This window comes from Urocitellus parryii, chromosome 3, assembly GCF_045843805.1.
Source record: "Urocitellus parryii isolate mUroPar1 chromosome 3, mUroPar1.hap1, whole genome shotgun sequence".
In the NCBI taxonomy this organism is placed as follows: domain Eukaryota; kingdom Metazoa; phylum Chordata; class Mammalia; order Rodentia; family Sciuridae; genus Urocitellus; species Urocitellus parryii.
Genome location: NC_135533.1, coordinates 37,061,844 through 37,084,823, shown reverse-complemented (window position 1 = coordinate 37,084,823; position 22,980 = coordinate 37,061,844). Strand labels below are relative to the sequence as shown.

The 22,980-nt window shown below is 31.3% G+C and overlaps 1 protein-coding gene across 3 annotated transcripts in view; it reads right to left on the bottom strand.

The window, feature by feature from the left end:
- Nucleotides 1-22,980, bottom strand: part of Phf14 (PHD finger protein 14) — a 183,571-nt gene that overhangs the window by 101,831 nt on the left and 58,760 nt on the right. For all 3 annotated transcript variants that reach the window (XM_026397256.2, XM_077796705.1, XM_077796706.1), the window contains 3 exons: nucleotides 22,476-22,579; nucleotides 20,389-20,520; nucleotides 16,614-16,782 (listed from right to left, as the gene is read on the bottom strand). In XM_026397256.2, the coding sequence (XP_026253041.1) occupies nucleotides 16,614-16,782; nucleotides 20,389-20,520; nucleotides 22,476-22,579 (405 nt within the window). The remainder of the gene's footprint in view (nucleotides 1-16,613; nucleotides 16,783-20,388; nucleotides 20,521-22,475; nucleotides 22,580-22,980) is intronic.

The window sequence follows — 22,980 nt, the reverse complement described above, 5'->3', positions numbered from 1 at the left end:
AACTACCTTAAAAACAAATTATAAATTAAAGTTCATATACTATTCAAAGAAATATACTATGTATACACAAAAACAAGGTATGAATAAAGTACCATCTGTTTCTGTTGGCTATCAACACACAACAGATGCAACAGTGATCACCAAAAGTGAGTGTTTCCCTTCTGATCAATTAACTGTAGAGCATATTTTAATAACAGAATTATGAACAAGAGTGGAAGAATAAAAACATATTCATAACCAATTTGGTTTAAATATTATAAATTAAAATAATGTTTGAACTAAATATACAAAATAAAATGTATGGTTTATGATATGTTCCTGTAAAACCCTACTCATAGATAATATTATATACAAAATATGTAAAACATTGAAGCATCATCTGTTCTTCATTTTATTTCAGATTCCTAGAAATAAATAAAAATGATATATTTCCAACAAGCAAAAGACAAAACAAAGGCATTCAGGTCTGAATAAGATTATTTTAGCTAAGAATTCATGGATCTCATCCAGGTGGCCAAAATAAGGTAAAGTACCTTCTAGCTCACAACAGGGTTATTTGCAAGGTTTTTTCTAAGAATCTATGACACAAGTTTTATCATCTGTTTAGTAGTCAGAGGACTTCTTGAATCTGATAACAGATAACTCTGCTATCTAAATCCTCCATAAATAGTGTTTCTTTCACAGAACTGTAATCATTCAAGTAATTAGTATAAAGATGAGATAAAATAAGACAAATCAGACAAATGCATCTTAAGCTTTAGACGTTTTAATAAAAAAAATTTTTTTAATGGTGCTGGGGATTGAATTCAGTGCCTTGTGCATGTGAGGCAAGCACTCTACCAACAGAGCTATATCTTCAACCCACATTTTAATAGAATAAAATCCAAATGTTTGAACATTTTTTCTGAAGAAGAATCCAAATATATATACATACACATATATATCTATAACATATATAGTTATATATTTTAAAAATATGCCATATTTTTTGATTCTTAAGATTTCATTCCTAACAGTACTAAATAGCTCCTTTGCATATGTATAATAACTAGTTATACCATAAGTGTAATGAAAGTAGACTCTAAGAAACCTGATTATCTCTCAAATAAAGACTGTTATTTGGAATAGGCTTGTTAGCAGCTCAGTGTTAAGACAAGAAACAGATCAAATGTGTTTAAGTCCTTTTCCAAAATAATGATCTAGAAGAAATAGTGCATCCTGGAAAACAATGTGATTTTCAGTCAAAACTGCTAATAAGTACTTCATTTATTGCATTTATTTTGCAAAAAAGAAAATGAAATATATAAAACAACAAAAATTTCTAAGTCAGGAAGAAAGATCAAAGAAAGTAGATGGAGTGTGTGTGTGTGTGTGTGTGTGTGTGTGTGAAGACTATAGAAAGAAAGGTCCAGCAAGTCCTTTGGCACTTGTATAAAAGATGAAAAGACATCAGATGATATAGAATGGGAAAAAAATGAAAAGAAAATCTGAAAGCTTTCAAGTTACATTAAAGTTATTAGAAAATATGCCCAAAAGTACAAACATCAACTTTAAAGTAACTTCAAAAGGGACATAAACAAACTAATTTATACTTTCTTCAAGAGTAATTTCCTTTCCTAAAAGGAAAATTTTCCACATAAAAAATAATGCAGAGAAAATGTCTTAAATGACCAGGTACTTAAATAGAAATATCCCAAGGCTGCCTTTACAAAAATTCTATATTTTCATCAATGAAATATGATAAATATACAAAGAGAATAGGACCAATTTCCTTTGGTAAACAGGATTATTCCTATCCATATGGAGTTTAGACTCATGAGTCTACAGGTATTAAGCTAATGCTAATTTACACAAATATTTATTAGAAACCTGAGTACAACTAAGGAAAAATATAAAAATAAAATGATATGCTGCTTTGGATCTTTCAAAATCCCAACTAAAACCCATTTATCAAAACTTCTAAACACAAAAATACCATAAGCCAGCATTTCTAAGTATATAGTCAGGAGAAGTGATAGCCTATGTTCACCTAAAATTTGTTCATCAATATTCACAGCAACATGATTTGTATCAGCCAAAACGTGAAAACAACCCAAATGTCCATTAACTAATGAAGAGATAAATAAAATCTGGCATATGCAGATTAAAACTTTAAAAGTGGAGTTCTATAAAATAATAAAAGAAAAAAAAGTACTGATACATGCTATAAAATTCATGAACCCTTGAAGACATAATGCTAAGAAGCAAATTTATGATGTAATTCCATTTATATGAAATGCTGTGATTAGGCAAATATACAGCAACAGAAAGTAGACTAGTGGCTGCTTAGGTTTGAGGGTGGGAAATGGGGAATGGGGATGCTAACATAGGTATGGGATTGGGGGCAATGAAGAAAGCATTCTAAAACATTGTGGTAATGACTATACAACTTTCTAAGCACCCTAAACCCACTGAATTGTATACTTCAAATGGGGGAATTGTATGATATGTGAATTATATCTCAATAAAGCTATTATTTCTAAAAAGGCACCATTATCTATAATAAAATTAAAAGTTAATTTTAATTGCAGCAACTTTTAAAATACAATAAATTTCCCATTACTGCTTACATGGTTAAATTTAATGTTTAAGTTATATGTAAGTAAAGCTAAAAATGCCACTTACAAAACAAGTTCAATATGTGTTAATAATGAAATAAACTAGACTGTAAAATCCACCTACTGACTCCATATCTTTTAATAATATAAAACATTTAAATAAACGAAAAATGACTACTAGAATTTTTCCAGCATATGAAGGATTGGGTCATGCATTTCCAACATCTGTGACTTCAAGTAAAAATATTAAAATTCTATAAATCACTTTCATAACTCACGTTTTAAATCTTAAAGGATATGTGGAAATCACTATGTACATTAATTGCTATCAAATTCTATAAATCATTTTCATAACTCAGTTTTAAATCTTAAAGAATATGTGGAAATCACTATGTATTTTAATTGCTATCACTGCCCAAACAAACCACCAAAAATTTAGTGGCTTAAAAAAAAAACTAAACTAAATTTATTATCTTATAGATCTACAGGTCAGAATTCTAGTATGGACCTTACCCAGTTAAAAATCAGGGTATTAGTAGGGTCACATCCCATTTTGGAAGATCTAAGGGTAGGATTTATTTTCTTAATTTTCGGAGCTCTTAGAGGTTACCCACATTCCTTAGCTCATTCCTTTAGGACCTCATCTGCCTATCTCTGATCCACTATCTGTAGTCACATGTCCCTCTTACTGACAAGAAAGGTCCTCTGCTTTTAAAAGATCCTCTGATTAGATGAAGACCATATAGATATTTCTGGTTTATCTTCCCACCTCAAGAACCATAACTTTAATCATAATTGTAAAGCCCTTTCTGTAAAGATAACATGTTCACAGGTTCTGTGTATTAGGATACAGACATGTTTGGGGTGAAAGTTTTCTGCCTACCACACTGAGGGAAATTAAATGCATATATTATTGACTTTTTGAAAACAAAAGTAACAATGAAATAAAAAATCCCTAAGTTTATAAAAATCATGCAAAATCATATAGATAAGAACTTCCACAGCTATCACAATAAAAATGCTACTTTGTGTTAAAATTCAGTGACATAAAATTCAGTAACATAAAGTACAAGGGATTTAACTCCTTTCTACACATCAAGAGACTACCACTCTCCTACCAGAAACAGAAAACATTCTCTGAAGAAAAATAACCAAATGAATCCTGAAAATGAGTACCAGAACAAGAAAAGGGAGAAATGAGGTAGTCACTAGTAACTAGAGAGCTAACATTTAATTTTGGTTTACCAAACTATAAGACCCATAATGCCCTACTTACATGTTTTGTAAATGTTAGGAAGTGAGAGACTACTTCTACTGAAATACTATAAAAAAATCTATAAATACCAATATTGAGGGCGTTTCCTCAAAGAAAATGACTAAAACTACCCTCTAGAGAACACAATGAATATAAAATTCTATACAGACTTAGCTATTTTTTTAAAAATAAGAGTGGATATTCAAGCATCCCTGGTATTTGAACGCTTCAACCTAAGACAGAGATAAACATGAACAGAAATGAGAAACTCAGCCAGGCGCTGTGGTGATTGCCTGTAATCCCAGCAACTCACAAGGCCGAGGCAGGAAGACTGCAAGTTCAAAGCCATCACAGTAAATTAGTGAGGTACTTACAACTCAGGGAGACCCTATCTCTAAATAAAGTATTAAAAAGTGCTGGGGATGTGGTTCAGTGGTTAAGCACCCCTGGGTTCAATCCCCAGTACCATAAAAAAAAAAAAAAAAAAAAGAAAGAAGGAAGTTAGAGGAAACAGTATAGGATAGAGAAAAAAAAGTGAAAAGTAATATTCTAGAGAGATAAAAGTCTTAATGGTATTGAAATATGAACATTTGCTATTAAAAGAAATAGGGAACAATAAAAATACATACATATCCCAAATTATTTTTCCCCAAAGAAAATTAGCCAAGTGCAGTGGCACACGCCTGTAGTCCCAGCACTTGGAAAGCTGTACCAGAGGATCCTTTGAGTCCAGGAATATGAAACCATCCAGGAAAACATAGTAAAACCCTGTCTTTAAAAAACAAAAACAAACAAATAATCAAAGACCACAGATTCAAGCAATCATAAAAATGTGTTCCCTGCTAGAAATCCTAGACAGAGCAATTAGGCAAGAGAAGAAAATAAAAAGGATACAAAGAGACAAAAGAATAAGTCAAGTTATCACTGTTTTACAAATGATATGATTCCCTACTTAAAAGATCCAAAGATTTCCACCAGAAGACTGCTAAAGCTAATAAACAAATTTGGCAAAACAGCATTTTACAAAATCAACATAAAATAATCAGTAGCTTTCCTACACAGCAATACTAAACAGGCTACAAAAGAAATCAGGAAAACAATCCCATTTACAATGGTCTCAAAAAAGAAAAAGAAAAAAGAAATACCCAAGAATAAACCTAACCAAAGAGCTAAAGCTGTCTACAATGAAAACTACAGAACACTGAAGGAAGAAACTGAAGAAGACACTACAAGATGAAAAGTCCTCCCAAGTTAATGGACAGGCAGAATTAATATCATTAAGATGATGATATTACCAAAAGTGATATACAGATTCAATCAAAATACCAAGAACATTTTTTATAGAACTAGGAAAAAAATCCTAAAATCTGGAAGAATAAAAGAGAATAATCAAAGTAATTCTAAGCCAATGAAGCAATGCTGAAGGTATTAGAATACCTGACTTCAAATTATACTACAAACTTACTATTAAAGTTCATAAAGTAAGGAAGCATATTTCTACTATTCTATTATAGTATTTCTACTACTAATAAATCCTATTTATCTTTGGAAAACTACTATCATTAAGAAGTCAATATCTAATTCACTACATAAAACAATTAAATGTCACTTTGTAAAGGCACAAAGGAAATTTGTCAAAAGAAAATAACAACTTGGAAACAAGTCAACCTGCAATACATAACACCTAGTAGCCCACTTGTTGAAAAGTATATCATGCAGGTAATTTTTTAGAAATAAAAACAATGATTATAACAGATTTACCAGAAAGGGAAAAAGTAAAGATCCTCAACAAATGTGGTCTTTAAAAATAAAATAAAAATAAAATCCTGAAAGCATAATTATAAAGTTTTAATTATCTCCCTAAGTCTGAATATTAATGTGAATATTTTAACCTTCTAATAAACAAACATTGGGACAAAAATAAATAAAACTGTGAATTTAGAACCTAACTATTGGGTGTACAAAAGAATGGAGATGATCTAATTCATCTTACAAATGGGGATATATATGAAAACAAAGTTTGTTATCTGGATCTTAAATATCCCCCAAGGTCATATGTTGAAGGCATGATCGTCAGCCTGAGGTGCTACTGGATGGTGATAAAATATTTAGAAGGTGGGACCTAAAGGAAAGAAGTTAGGTTATTGGAGGTGTGCCCTTCAAGGGGAAATTAGTATCCTGAACAGCTTTCTCTCTTTTTGCTTCCCAGCCACCATAAGGTAAACAGTTTTGCTTCACACACTCCCTGCCATGATAATCCACCTTCTTATAGGCCTGAAAGGATCGTAAACTGAAAACTTTAAAACTGAGCCAAAATCATTCTTCCCTCCTTTAAGTTGATTATCTAAATGAATGTATCACCGTGACAGAAAGCTAACACACAAGGTAAATTAAGCATACTTATCCAAGGCCACATAAAGGGTCACTGGTAGACTATGGACTAGAGTTCAAATCCATTCCAGATATTTCCACTGTAGTATGCTATCTTACCAGTTTTTGATGCTACCTAAAATGCTCAAGAACTTGATTTTATATACTCTGTCTTTTAAATAAGATTACATGTTAAATGCTAATTTTAAGGCAAAATTAAAAGTCATACACATACTTCTTTTTTTTTTTTTTTTTCCAGTGCTGGGGATTGAAACCCGGGTCCTCAAGCATACTAGTCGCTCTTCACCACTGAGCTACATCCATAGACACCAAATATTTGTAAGTATGTAGACATAAGAAAATAACCTAAGTTTTAAAAAAGACTCTTTAATTAGTCGATGTGCAAAACTCAATTACACTAATGATTCTTTCCTTAGCACAAAAATAATTTAAAAAGAAACAAGTGATCCTAAAAAATATTCACTTACTTATCTTACAAAATTACATATTAAATAAAATTTTGTTGAAAGTATGCTAAAATTCATTAATAACTTTAATTAATAAATAAGCCTATATTTAAAACTAGATTATTATTATGATGATTTTACCCAATTAATTTCTTTAAAGGATTGCCAAGTTAATAATATAAAAAGCTGTTGTCTTCAAGATGCCTAGCATGGCTGGGATTATGGCTCAGTGGTAAAGTGCTTGCCTAGCACATGTGAAGCACTGGGTTCAACCCTCAGCACCACATAAAAATAATGTGTCCATATACAACTAAAAAAAAATTTTTTTTAAGATGCCTAGCATAAGAACGCATAGGTGTAGGTAAAACAGCTAAAGGTATCATGATACCTAAATGAGGTTCAAAAATTTTACAAGCAATTTTATGGGAGGGGCACCAATGCTTTTACTAGTATGCAGTCTGCTATTATTTTAAAAATTTCCATTGATCAATATCCAGGTTTTAAAAAATGCAAATTAAGACTTTCTCATCCAGAAGAACATTTCCTTAGGGAAAGTCAAGTAGTAAATCTTAGTGGCTTCAATCTTCAGTCATTCTATTCCACTTCACAACTATCATGTTACCAGCTGGGGCAATTTAATAATACCTCACAAATGGGCAACTACACTTCTAGTTTACATGACATTTGAGTGAACTTTACCTTGAGGGCATAGAAAACATCTTCATTTTAATCTCCTATTCATCATCCAGCCCAGTGCCTTATATTATTAGTTGCTAAGCACATACTTGTTGAAAAATATAAACCTGATCACAATTCAAAAGTAGGACAAGGGGTCAAAGCAAAGAACAGAGAATACTAAAAGACAGCCAATTTTTATTCTTGAACATGGAGAACAATTCATCTCAGGAATAAATACGGCCAAAACCACTCATGCAAAAGAAAAATTTCCCACAGTTTTGAAAACTGTGAAGAAAACAGAAACTCATATTTCTATATATTATAAACAAAAGTTCATTTTAAAGTATTTCGTCCCTACTACTGAACCCCACAGGTTTACTCAAGAGGACAGAATAGGTTCAAGATAAAATCACTGAGGCTGTGAACTGTATTGCATGCGCCAAAAGTCACGATACACCCTTTAAGCATTGTGAGATAAAGCTGAATATTAAAAAAATCCAAGTAGGTGAAATAACTGGAGAATTTCTGGTATCTTCAAAGTTATGAAAAAATAAAACAATGAAATGTTAGAACTAGAATATATGTAATGATAAAATGGACTGCGATGTTAGATAGTGAATGCATCAGAGGTTAATCAAAGAGTAACCCACAAGGTCAATGGATTACAATGTTGTTTTTAGTTCAATGCCAAAGGAATGATCATGAAAGTATAAAAGGAAGAAAATATTACTTGAAACTAACAGAAGTATTACAATAAAAATTCATAGTTGAAAGATTAGAACCATAAATTCAAGAAAAAGATATTTTTTTTACCCAAGAAATAGAGGAAAACACTGAATATGAAATGTGGTCATTTTACATTTAAAGGTAGGCAAGATATATATATATATCTTGATATATATATATATATATATATATATATGAACTTGATATATATATATATATGAACTCACTGTCCTATACACAGGCTATTATGTAGAAGAAAAACAATCCTCTCAATATAAAAGAATCTATATTATGATAAATATTATGATAAATATTATGATAAATCATACTATAGTTCCAACGTTTTCATTCCTACAATAAATGAATGATGTATGAAAGAATTATTATTACTGGCTATCAGTATGTAAAGTAAAATTATTGTAAATTTTCAAATTTTCTCCAAATATATAATTGTATATCTGAAAGTTTTTATTTTATAAAATGATATTATCATATATTCTGAATGTAGAAATCTGAAGCATAGCCTCAACAATTAAAAGTAAATAAATTATATTAAAGTTGACCTTTGAAACAGACATTGACAATGGATAGTTTAAATCATTACATTCTAAAGGGAAGCATTGCTTAATGCAATCAAACTAAAGGAGACTTTCCTTACCAGAGTGTCTAATTAAAAAATCCTTACATTTTAAAAAGAAATTCTCTAACTTCTATGAATAAGAAAAAAAGAGAAAGAAAATGACTGGACCCAAATGGGCTAACAACATATCATCTGGCAGGAGACCCTTTATATTAATATTCCTTTCTTCACTCATGTAACTTTCTTTCTGCTCATTTCTAAAACAGACAAAAAAGAGAGGGGGGAACCTTACTCACTCTCATTAACCGAGAAACATTGTGAGGATTCCAGCAAACCAAGACAGAATTAAACCACTCTCAGTTTTAAATACTGCTGAACCAGTAAAAATTCCAGGTCTACCTTCTTTGATCTTTACTCTTGGCATTTTATAACTCTTTTAGTCACTGGATTTTTGCTTCCAGTGATTCATTTAACTACCTAATTCAGAACTTATTGCATGTTTTGCCCAATACTCAAGGATGGAAAACAGGAATAAAAAAAAGGTAATATCCTAATCCTCAAAGAGAAGAAAAAGAGGGAAGGGACAGAGGAGTCTGGATGTCTTACTTTACTGGATGTCTTACTTTACAAGGACCTACCATGGGCCAAACAAGCACTAGATTAGGCATTTGATTACTATGCCAGATTATCTGTAGTCAATTTGGCACACACCTCTACCATCACTGCTATAACCATCTTTGTTAACTAAGGCTGGAAACCATATTTCCTATAATCCCCTTCTCTATATAGTTCCATGTTAATAACCTTATGTTTGAAATGAGTAAGTAAAATGAGGTCATTTTTTCTCAGGAAGTCATGTTGCTTTCTAGATACTAAGGCTTTACATATCTTTCCATCAATTCCCACTTACAGTCCTGGATCATGCTACAGACTTCCCCATGAGTTCCTATTTTTTCATCTACTCGACACTGTTTTCAGGCTGAGATCATCACCATCAAATTCTCTGTCCTAATGTCAACTCTCAACACTTACTTGGTGTTTCAGGGTAAGATATTTCACTGACAAATTTTCTGATATTCAGCAAAACTCTTCTGACCTACACAGACAACTTTTTTGAAATCAACATTTCCCACATGCCCAACACTATATAAATCCTTTTTTTAAAAAATATTTAATTTTTTAGGTGTAGATGGACACAACACAATGCCTTTATTTTTATGTGGTGCTGAGGATCGAACCTGGGTCCTGCCCGTGCTAGGTGAGCGCTCTACCGCTGAGCCACAATCCCAGCCCACTATATAAATCCTTAATTCCCCACAGAATTGCCCATTTTCCTGATCAAATCACCAGTGGTATATTAAGCTACTGAAATAATGTAGAGTCTGTGATTCTAGCCCATAAAGAACCTGGAACAATTAGTAGTAATTGTTGGAAGCCGTGTATAATTTATGGGTTTGTTTGAGCCATTAAGGCAGGGAAGCTGCTTTTCTGGGAACTTGTGGGTGAAATTCCCTGGTATGAGAAAGCCCAGATCATGCTGGCACCCTGCCTTAGCTCACAGCCTTAGGATCAAACTAAGACACCAAAAGATGGGAGTAACCTACCAAGCACCAAACAACCTGTTTCCTGCAAGATCCCTGCCACACTGAAACCCCTTAAATAAAGGACTGGGGCCTTGTTCAGTTGTTCAGTTCCAATTCCTGTCAGGGATGGAAGATTCATCAGATGCCCCCCTTTAAATCTAATTTCTGGCTTTGTCTTTTATTACTTACTGATTATTTCAGATTTTTTATTTTCCCAGGAGGCTCATATCTCCAAGCAGAAATCTGCTCTAATGGGGTGCTGGTAAACCCAGCAAAAAAATCCTATCCAGAAAGTCAGCACAATGAAGTGAAAGAATGACATGAGGCTAGCTAAGTGTGAAGCACAGTTCTGTCACTTAGATACTGTATGTCTTAGACAAATTACTCAAAATTCTTTGCCTCAGTTTTGCATCTGTAAAATGGCAATTATATTAGTGGCCACTTTACAGGGTAGTTATGACAATTAATAGAATGTAAACAGTAAATTCCCAATAAAGGTTGTATAAAAATATAAGCTTTGCAATCCTTTCTTTTCTTTAGAATGGTCCTCTTATTAGTATCCAGTAACAAAAGTGAGAATAACATTTATGGAGACATCAAAATAACTAGAGATGTAGTATTTTCAGAACCAATCTAAGCTGCTACAAAATAAAATCTCTGGAGCTAGAAATAGTTTAAAAAGAATTTTCTAAAACCATATCCTTTCTTTTTTACTTATTAACACTATCATATTTCTGTGCTTCTTGAACTATTCCTAAACTACTATTCCATATGTCTAATAATTTTTCTTGCCTTTATTTTTTTTCTCTTTTTTTATTGATCGTTCAAAACATTACAGAGCTCATAATATATCATCTTTCATACATTTGACTCAATTGGGTTTTGAACTCCCATTTTTACCCCAAATACAGATTGCAGAATCACATCTGTTACAACTCACATTTTTACATAATGGCATATTAGTGACTGTTGTATTCTGCTACCTTTCCTATCCCCTACTATCCCCCCTCCCCTCCCCTTCCCTCCCATCTTCCCTCTCTACCTCCTCTGCTGTTGTTCAATTCTCTCCCCTTTTTTCCCTCCCCCTTGCCCCTCATAACCTCTTATAATTTTTTCTTGCCTTTATTTTGACAGACAAAAAGAAATTTAAGATATTCAAACTCTAAGATATGTATACTCATAAGAAAGGCACATGAAATGAGGAATGAAAATCAAAAGGGACTTTTTGTCTTTAATTATACTCTTAAAATTTCTTACAATAAAAAGTATTCATATATTACTTTGTTTTAAAAATTTAGTCAAAAAATAATTCAATCACTCAGAATGACAAATTTCAATAAAAACTGATGGTACCTTAACATTAAACATGAGGTAATGTTAAAATAAGAAACAGAGACAGCTCCTATGTTTGCACTGAAAGGGTACTTTCTGAAAATACAACATTTCGTTTTTTCACTTGCAACAGTTCTTTTAAATTATTATTTTTAATACTAAATCTTTAGTGCCACATTTTTTTTTCAAGTAACTTTTCTGGCTAATCTTTTTAGCATCTTTGGATAAGGAAAGAATGTAGGATAAAAAGTAACACTGGGCCTGCTCACCTTGAAAACCATCTACATCTTATTGAAACTACTGTCTCAAAATATGCTACATTCTTTCAGATTTCTATAAATCTTTATTAAGGAAACCAGAGTAGACTGAAATGAAAAATGACTTTTCTCAGTATCCAAACAATACAATAGTGTGCCTTGCTGAAGTGTTCTATTCCCTGTTGAACTCTTTGGACATGATAAATGGAAAACTGCCTGTCAGCAGGAAAAAGTAGATGCCATTTTTCTAACGGCAACTTTGTTTGGCACAAATCAGGCATTACAGAAGGAAAATAGTTATGGGCCTCTCTCCTTTAACATTGATCTGATCAAGTGAACGGATCCAAAAGATCCTTGTTGCTGAATCAAAAAGGCTTAAATGCAATAAGGCAAATGCTTGAGTATATTTGGAGTAACTAGATTTAAGAAAAAAATGGGTAAGAAAATCACTACATGCTGCTCCATTTTCACTCTCAATTCAAAATTACACATTTTCCCCAGAGCAGGTTTCATAGTATCCATTTTGGAGGTAAAGAAGCAAATTATAATGCAAGAATATTAAAACAAATATATACTAGTAGTTCTTATATACACATGCCAACAATGAGCTTGCTGATATATTGCTCCTAATTTTTTTCTTTTCTTTTTTAACATCAACTTCCACAAGGCAGAATAGCCATCAAAGATTTTATTATCTTTAACACTGCTTCACTGTGAATGACAGTGATGGCAATGTTCCTGCATAAACTTGACAAGGAATATTACTAAAACTGAAAGTAAAAAGAAAAGTTATATTGAATCTAATATTTAATGAGAATGAACTCAGTTACACAAGTTATTAAGTATATATGTGCCCAGCTTCTTACCAATAATCCTGTACTAAGAAACAGGAATGTTCTGGTATCAGATTAGAGTACCATAAGAGAAAAACCATACCTATTAAGAAAGCTACTTAGTAAACAAATGTTTGACAAAACTGCATTCATGCCTCAACAAATGTTCATCTACAGACCTCAAAAAAGATGAGTTAATTCAAGCCATCTGGGTTTGATTCCTTTTGTGCTGTTTATTCTCTGGAAGATCACAGGTAAGTTACTTCAGTTTCATTATATGTAAAATGGGAGCTATAATAATTAAATCCATCTTAAGGGAAGTAAGCTGTGAAATTTGGTACACTGGTATATAATGAGCCCTCAATACATTTTAGGTTGCTAAATACTATTATTAAACCAGTTTATGTAAAAGGAAACAAATACCCTCCCCATCCTGCCCCATCCTTTTCTGACTTAACTACCTTTGGAAAATGTAATGAAGTCAAAATCCAAGCATTAGCAAGAAATACAAAATAAAATGGCTGGATTTGATAGTAGTAGTAGTTGTAGAAACACACCAGAACTTAATGTAAATATTTTAGCATGTGAATTTCTTCCTTTACCTTTTGACTTCCTTCCTAATTTGATGTTATTTTTAAACATAAAGACATAAAGTACAAAACGTGTAAGAAAGTAATAGAAGGGGCAGGATGGGGAGGATATTCATTTACTTTTACACAAAATGATTTAACAATAGTATTTAGCACATAAAATTTCTTGAGTGCTCATTATATGCGAGTGTACCAAATTTCACAGGTTATCAATAAAAACGGGACTTCAATCTAAAGCATCCCTAATCATTTTATATTTTTGAATTGAAATAAAATCCCTTTCATTAAACAAGTTAAGGAAAAGGAAGTAAACAAAAGTAATCAAGTTTCTAAATAGTGGAGATTTTTTTTGGAGATTCAATATGTATTTGAATTCTCATAAATAAGAAAAATTCACGTTACATATCGTAAAATTAAATGGCCCTGGCATCTTGTCTTTGATGTTATTTTTACCAATATCTTAGAATGATGTTGGTCTTGGGTTTAACATATATACCTTTTAAAATGTTGAGGTAGTTCCTAGTATGCCTAGTTTTTCTAATGTTTGAACATGAATGGACACTGTATTTTGTCAAATACTTTTTGTGCATCTCTTTAAATAGTCATGTTATTATTGTCTATTGATGTGATGAATTATGTTTACTGATTTCCGTTTGTTTAACTAACTTTGCATGGGAGACATTTTTTATTTTCAATGTCTGCCTCTCCTTCAGGAAAATATAAAAATATTTTTAGGATTAGTTGTCATTGTTTGTTTTGTTAGCTGTTAATTTAGAGTGCCTTTATTTTTCTCCTTTAAATTAAAATTAAGTTTTCTTAAAAGTTCCTTTCAGAAAACCATAATAATCTCTATATAGTTATCCTTAAAAGATCTTAGGAACTGACTTCCTTAACAAGACTCCTAAAGTGCAAGAAGTAAAATCAAGAATCAACAAATAGGACGGAATCAAAATTAAAAAGCTTCTTCACAGCAAAGGAAATAATTACGTAAGAGAGAGTTTACAGAATTGGAAAAAGTCTTTGCCACAGGCACCTCAAATAGAGCATTAATCTCCAGGATATATAAAGAACTCAAAAAACTTGACACCAAAAAAAATAATAATCCACTCAGACACTTCACAGAAGAAATACAATCAACAAATATATGAAAAAAAGTTCAACATCTCTAGCAATTACAGAAATGCAAATCAAAACTATACCAAGAGTTCATCTCACTCCAATTATCAAGAATACAATTAAAAATAAATTTTGGTGAGGATGTGAGGGAAAAGGTACACTCATATATTGCTGGTGGGACTGCAAATTAGTACAACCACTCTAGAAAGCATTATGGAGATTACTCAGAAAATTTGGAATGGAACCACCATTTGACCCAGTTATCCCACTCCTGGGCATATACGAAAAGGACTTAAATCAGCATAATACAGTGACATGACCACATCAATGTTTATTACAGCAGCTCAATTCACAATAACTAAACTATGGAACCAACCTTAGTGCCCTTCAACAGAGGAATGGATAAAGAAAATGTGGTATATATACACAGTGGATTTGCCAGTACATGAATGGAACTTAAGACTATCATGCTAAGTGAAATGAGACAATCCCAAAAAACCAAAGGCTAAATGATCTTTGATATGCAGATGCTAGCACATGATGAGGGGAAGGAGTAGGTAAGAACAGAAGTATTCTGGACTAGACAAAGAGAAATGAAGGGAAGGGAGGGAGTTTGAGATTAGGAAAGATCATAGAATGAATTGGACATTACTTTCCTATGTTCATATATAAATACACAACCAGTGTAGTTCCACGTCATGTACAACCGTAAGAATGGAAAGTTATACTTCCTTGTATTATGTCATTCTACTGTCATATATAACTAAAAAGAACAAATACATTCTACTGTCATATATAACTAAAAAGAACAAACAAAAAAAATCTTTAAAAAGTCTCCCAGCCGGGCGTGGTGTTACATGCCTATAATCCCAGAAGCTCAGGAGACTAAGGCAGCAAGACTGCGAATTCAAAGCCAGCCTCAGCAAAAGCGAGGCACTAAACAACTCAGTGAGACCCTGTATCTAAAAAAATACAAAACAGGGCTGGGTATGTGGCTTAGTAGTCTAGTGCCCCTCAGTTCAATCCCCAGTACGAAAAAAATTAAAAATTAAAAAAAAGTCTCCCATAACAATTTGTAATCGCAAGCCAACCCTAATGAATTTGGAGCAGAATTTTTTTTCTACAGATGTAATGGAAAATACACACACACATCAAACTTTTACTTTGTTTCAGGTTGGTAAAGAAGCCTGGAAATAGAAACAAACTTTCTACAGGAAATTCTTTAAATCTTAGCCTCAAAAGAAAAAAAAAAAAAAAGCCAAAAGACTTGCCTACAGATTTCTCAGAAGAGGAAATACAACTGATATACCTATAATAGATGCTCAGAATTACCAGTATTTAGAAAAATGTAATTTAAATGACAATATACTTTTTTCCCCCATTCTTTACTTTGGAAAACATTAAAACACTGAACAAGTTTACAAACCAAAAAAAACATTAGCCACCGCTGGCATGTGTAAACTGGTGTGGAAAACATGTCATTATCTACTAAAATTAAAGATACAGATAGTCTATAATTCAGCAAATCTACACTTTAGTACATACCCTAACTCCCTGTTACCATTCTGCAAGAAACATTAACAAAAATATTTATACCAAACCATTAATAATAGAAAAGCATGAAAACATGACAAAGGAAAAACTCAATAATAGTCTATTCATTAGAATAGCTATACATTAGAATAGCTATTCAATAGAATAACTATATATTAGTGAAGTAAAGTACACTACATGGATCAGTATTTATGAATTAAATTAACATGTTGGAAAAAATATCAAACTACAGAAGAAGTTTGACTCCAATAACACAAAATTTAAAACCTGAAAGACTAAACAATATGTATTATTGTGAGTAAAGAGGTTTGAAATATATTAAAAAAATTAGAGAATGAGAAATATGAAGTTATAGGAATAGGTGACCTCTGGGCTAGATAGTAGGGGATGAGATTGCCAAAGATTTACAGGGGACTTTCAAAGTTTTGATATTATTCTCTTTGAAGTGAGTGGTGGATATAATTCCTTATTATTATACTTTCAACTGAGCACATTAACTACAAAGTCTCAAGCAAATATGGCATATTTCACAACACAGAAAACAAATTCTTAAAAATAACCAAGTGATAATCTTTCTTTGACCCCTCAAGAATATACTTATACTTTGTCTTTTCTTTGCCTCTTAACTTTCAGCTATAACATATTATGATTATGATTAAATAAGTAATAAATTACCGTATTTCTTATTGGAATCTTCTTGGGTTCTGGTGGCACATCCTGTGGAACAAATTTCACTGGTTCCTTAATCTGCCTCCTTGATCGTTTGGTCCCATCCGGTAAAGTTTCCATGGCCATGTCTGCTTCCATGTCACTGCTCCCCGCCTGGTCACATTCTGAGCACTGCCTACATAAATTTAGAAACATAAATTAATTAAGTAAATAATAATATATTTATCATCTTTTAGCTTTAGCTATAGATTCTAAAAGAACAAAGTCCAGATATATGTGAAAAATATATACACATAAGGGAGTGTAATAAGACTAAACATACAGAAACACATGTATTCCTCTCAGAATGAGTATCATGACTCAGGTATATAACAAATTACATGTACACTTGTAAGTATCATAAGAAAACACACAACAATGTTATATGTCTAAATGAACCAACCTAAGAAATTCAACACTGGTTAAAACGGCAATTTCCCTTGGGAAATCAAAACTTTTCTTAAGTGACATATACTATAACATCTAAAAAAATCACAACTCTTCCTGGACCCTGATTCTACTCCATGCCTCAATTATCATAGCTTTTTAATTATAGTTAATGACAAGTTGTGTTGAATATATAAAGAAAACAATAGAAATATGGTCTAAGAAAAGTTGAACAAATATAAATGGTCATTTTCGTTGGTGGCCTATGCTACCTCTAATAGAAGAAATATAAATTTGCCTACAAAAGGAATGCACCATTTATGAAGCATTTGTAATGCTTCATAAATGGTTCTCTTCTAATGCTATACAGCATTAGAAGATAACTGAGTGTGAAACTTATATCTAGCCTAGACTATCCAGTTGAACTTTTCATGATGCTAGAATTATCCATCTCCACATTCCAGAATAGTAGCCATTATATGAGAAACTGAATTTTAAATTTACATTTTAATTCATTTAATTTTAATAGCCACATGTGTCTAGTGATTAACACCTGAAACACAGAAAACTAGTCAATGATTGCTGCAAGTCTTTATGTTGTCAATTATGAAAGCCCACTTCAAAAACTTAAAACCAGTTGTTAAAAGAAAATTTTTATTCATGTATTTTCTTCAAACTTAAAAGAATGATCAGAAATTAATTTTATAAAATTCTAAAATTGTAGTAGTATTCTCTTTATAAATATGGCTATAATACATAAAATCATATATTTACATGTTTATATTAGTATCATTAAATGTAATTTATAATTCGTCAAATATTTTCAAAGATGTCTCAATTTATGTTCATCAAAATTTATATCTCCCCTTCATTAATACTGTAAACTTAGTATTAAACTAATAGTTGGGGATTTTTTTCTTTGGTATTGGTGATTGAGCCCAGGTATTGGTGATTGAGTATTGGTATTTGGTATTGGTGATTGAGCAATATCGCAGCCCTGTTTTATGGTTTAATTTTTCTTTGTAGACAAGGTCTCAAAATAAATAAATTGCTTAGGGGGCCTCCCTTAGTTTACTGATGCTGGCCTTGAACTTGTAATCCTCCTACCTCTGCCACCAGAGTTTGCTGGATCCCAGGTATGCAACACCACACTCAGCTTAAGCTAATATTTAGCTTTAAAAGTGACAGCTTTAAATTCTGAATCGCAGTTTATTTGATTTTTCAATGCAAAAACATTAATTGCCAAAAAGCCAATCAATATTAAGTATTAACTTAAACATTTTAAAATATTTATTTTTTAAGCATAATTGGTACCAAAAATTAACACAAAAAAACTTCCAATGAGAGAATAAAGACATAGTTTATCATGTGTTACTGAGAAAATTCTTATTATCTATTGCTAGAGCAATGAAGCTGTTTACTCCTTAGACTCACAAATTACCACCAAAATAAAAACACAATAAAAAATACACAATTGTTCCTGTATCTATCCAAATGAAAACTTCATAGAATTGTAGATCTTAGATCTTACTAAAATACCACAACCATTTAAACTGATATATTTATAAAATATATTAAATTATATTATAAACAAGGACCAATTGCTTGCTTTTATATCCTTAAAATACATAACCTTAATGCTGAATGCACATTTCAATCAGTTGAATGAAATTTAGCCAAATTTCTCATATAGTTCCAATTCATTTTTAAATACATGAGTCCCTGAGGTATAAAAACAAATATGTTTTTGTCTGAATTGCTTTTTTTTAACCAAAATATTTTCTCTTTTTTTCTTTTTCTTTTTGTGGCCATTATTCATCGGGATATTGTTTAATTATGCTCATTCCAAACATTCCAACTAAGAATTATAATCCCTTTTGGATGACAAGGAAATTATCCTCAGAGTACCCAGATAATAGAAAACACTGATCAATTTAGAAAATCAAGAGTTTTATAACTGCCAATGCTTAATGAATCCATTCCTATTTCAAGACAACTGCCACATGATTTGTGTTACACATAGCATCTACACAAATGGAAATGACTTCCCAGTCTTCCTATGAAACTCCATGGTCTGTCGGTCTGTCTGTCTCTCTCTATATATATATACACACGCGCACACACACACACACACAGAGATATATAGTTATATCTCCTTATACCTTGTGTGTGTGTGTGTGTGTCTGTGATATGAATATTAATACTCGAACCACGGAAATTTCAGACTAGTAACATGGCATCAAAGAATATGGAATGGGGAAATATGAGTAGTTGCAATCATTGCAGTTTTTCTACAACATAGATACTAACCTCCAGAGCACAGCTACAACTTCCTAATAAAATGAACACAAGAGTCCTGAAGAGATGAAACACGCTTAAATGTATTTGAGGAACACACAAAACTTTTTGAACTGATAACAATTTGAGGATTCGGGGTTTGGTCTTTTCTAAAACTGGAAAAGTATTTTGTTTAAAAAGAACACTCATGTTCATTCAAAAGTTTTTCTTTCCTTATATTGTCCTTTTTTTTAAAGAGAGAGAGAGAATGAGAGAGAGAGAGAGAGAGAGAGAGAGAGAGAGAGAGAGAGAGAGAGATTTTTTTTAATATTTATTTTTTAGTTTTCGGCAGACACAACATCTTTGTTTGTATGTGGTGCTGAGGATCGAACCCGGGCCGCAAGCATGCCAGGTGAGCGCGCTACCGCTTGAGCCACATCCCCAGCCCCCTTATATTGTCCTTTATATAAGTCAGCCTTAAAAATTTGAATATTACTCTCTCTTGGACTTAAGGAAAGAATAAAACTCATTATAAACTTTTATCAAACATCTATAGTGATTCAACAGAATCAAATAAATGAAAAAAAATTCAAAACCATATGTCAAATGATCCAGATTTCCAAAGAATGGCTGGCTAAACTTAATTTAACTAGCATAAATAATAACAGAAGTATTGGTGGCACTAATTCAGAAATAAGATACTAATTCCAAACAAATGCATGTATATGGAGGCAAATTTTGATAAATTCATTCAATTTCAAAATAAAAATAAATCATTTGAGAAACTTCTAACAATAAATCAAAAGAAAATTATAAACACACCAAACAGAATTCACACCTCAAATAAGAATCCACTACTGATCACAAAATAGCCAAAATTAACTGAAAATTCATTTCTCAAAGACTATTACAACAGTTTTATTCATGTGATACCATATAACAATTATTTATGAAAATATTAATTTTAAAAAATGTGTGAAAGACTTTATGTTATGCATGATAAAATATTTCCTATCTTGTAGAGCTGAAATAAAAAGTAAACTGGCTTTAACATCTAGCTCTCCTCCACTTAACTCACCAATAACTGTTTTTGGTCTTTCTTGGCATCCTTGTAAGAGGAGGATCCAGACACCCAAGATGGTAATGAAGTTTGCAAGTATCACACAGCAAAAGAAGATGTTGATCATGGTTCTTCTTACAAATTCCACAACTGTGAATAAAGTCAGAAAATAAGAATTAGATTAACTGTCATAGTGAAACAAATTATAACATGTTTTAAGTTTTCATCTTGATTAACAAAATATTTGTTCTGTGATGAGAAGATATTTTATTAGTAGCATAAGTCTTTTTATAATGTCAGTAACTGTTAGTTCTAAATATTTTTGAGAATGTTAAAAAATAGCTTGGATCTGGTATAAACCTAAATGAGTCAAGCCTTTCAAAATGGCACATAAGCTTATTTATTCTCAACATCATTTAATTTTAATTATTACTTAAAGACTATTTAATGTTGGTTTAACTTTTCTATAGAAACTAATTTTGAAATAAAAGAATTTTATAATTTTCAAAAACTTCTCTAAAACCACAAAGAAATTACTTCACAAACATATTCAGTTTACTTTCAACGATTATAAACCTTGCAAAGAGCTAGAATTATATAAATAAGCTAAATGTGTAAGTTAAGTCTCTTTTCAAGATCAGATTTTGAGTCCTAAAAAATATCAACTAATATGCACTACAAATATTAAGGGTTTTACAATTGTTGTTACTGATATTTAGACTTTATTGTTTTTGTTTGTTTGTTTTTCAGGAATCTAATTTTTCTTGTGGAAAAGGTAATTTACTTCTGAGAATACAAGCAGCATGACCTGAAAATTTAGTGTATATTTTTTAATTTATATTGGGAATGTACAGAGTGAAGAAAAAGTTGTTAAGAACCTAAAAGAACCATCCATTCATAGAAAAAATAAAAGAAATAATAATGTTTAGGTTCTTTCTTAATACTCCTAGGGGAAGAAGCCAAAAGAAAAGCCAAAACTAGTACTTGATCTCAGAATTAAAAAGAAAAATAATATAAAATATACTCTAAGTATATATATATATATATACTTTATATATATAATAAAATATATTATAGAGTATAATATAAAATATACTCTATAATATAAAATATACAAAAATTACATGTAGTCATTAAAGTCAGAAGTATAATGGTTTCAAATGAACCAGCTATGTTTGGGAAAGCCATAACGATTACATGCTTATGTTTATATTATACATTAAGACAACAGAGGGCCCTTTCCATATTTCAAGAAAATTATTTGCTATTACCTGTGGAGAAAGTCTCCAATAAAGAATTGAAAATAGTTATGGAGACTGATACTGTTGCTACTGTTGCTATTTCTAAGAAAGACATTATGAGAAGCACATTTATGTATTTATATAGACGTGTATACACAACATACACAGGTATATGTATATATCTAAGTGTATGGACACCTGTATGCATATACACACAAATAAACAACAGCATTTTCTAAACTGCTCTCTCTCAATATAAGTTACACCAAAAAAAGTGAGACTGTACCCAATTTAGAAATAGAAGTCTTGACTATGTAAAATTATTATATAATGGTGAACATGGTAAAAATATTGAACATAAAAAGTAAAGAACAAAAATATTCTGGAAACAAAATTATTGCAACTGAGCAAAAAGAGTACAGATAGCCTCAAAATTAAAATTTATCTTAATTATCCACTCCCTACAAAGACAGTAGATTCATACTACATGATATCTATAACTATTTAAAAACACAAAACTTCACAATTCATTCAAGTAAAATAAACTATAAATGTCCATTTATTAAGTGTGTTGCTTTAATTATTTAAACCATAATCATATTTTCAAAGCATCTTTCCAATTCCCCAAATAGAACTCACTTACATAGAGCTTATACAGATATATCCCCAATTACTTAAAAGATATAAAAAGTCCTTTATCTCATTAAAAGAAACAAAAATCTCTTATCATTGAACCTTGAAATCTTCATATGCATTTAATTTAAATTATTGAATGGAGATGATTCACTCAAATATTTGAAGTACTTTTTACAAATATTAGTTAAAAAATACAAAACATTATTCTATTATAATTTCATTACTTACCTATAAAGAACTGTAGGAAGAGTAGATGTCTTTTGTGTGCCTCCTTCTTTTTTACTTGGTTTTCTCTCCTTGGGTGCTCTCAAAATTGCTGGTATGTTCAACTTCTATTGATTTGAACAAATGCAGTATATGTTGTTTTAAAGATGAAATATAAAGCAACATTCTCCTCTATATGCCACTGGAGCCAACTAAATGTACTAGGATAGTGAGGGGAAATCTGCTTTACCAGCTATTACATTGGCAAAAAGAAATAAGTTTTTGTCTAACAATCACTTCTATTAGAAACCTATAATTACATACTTTCATCCATTTTCAGTGGTATATTAAAACATTATGAAAATTAAATTACTTTATATTGAAAAAGTGAAAGATGAGGATAAGTGTATAGGAGGTTTAAAAAAAAAATAACATAATTCACTTGACAAAGAAGAATATCGAGGCCGTTTATTTTCCTCAACATCCCAACAATATTGGTGCTCCATAGGTTAATTAGAAAAATTATCTT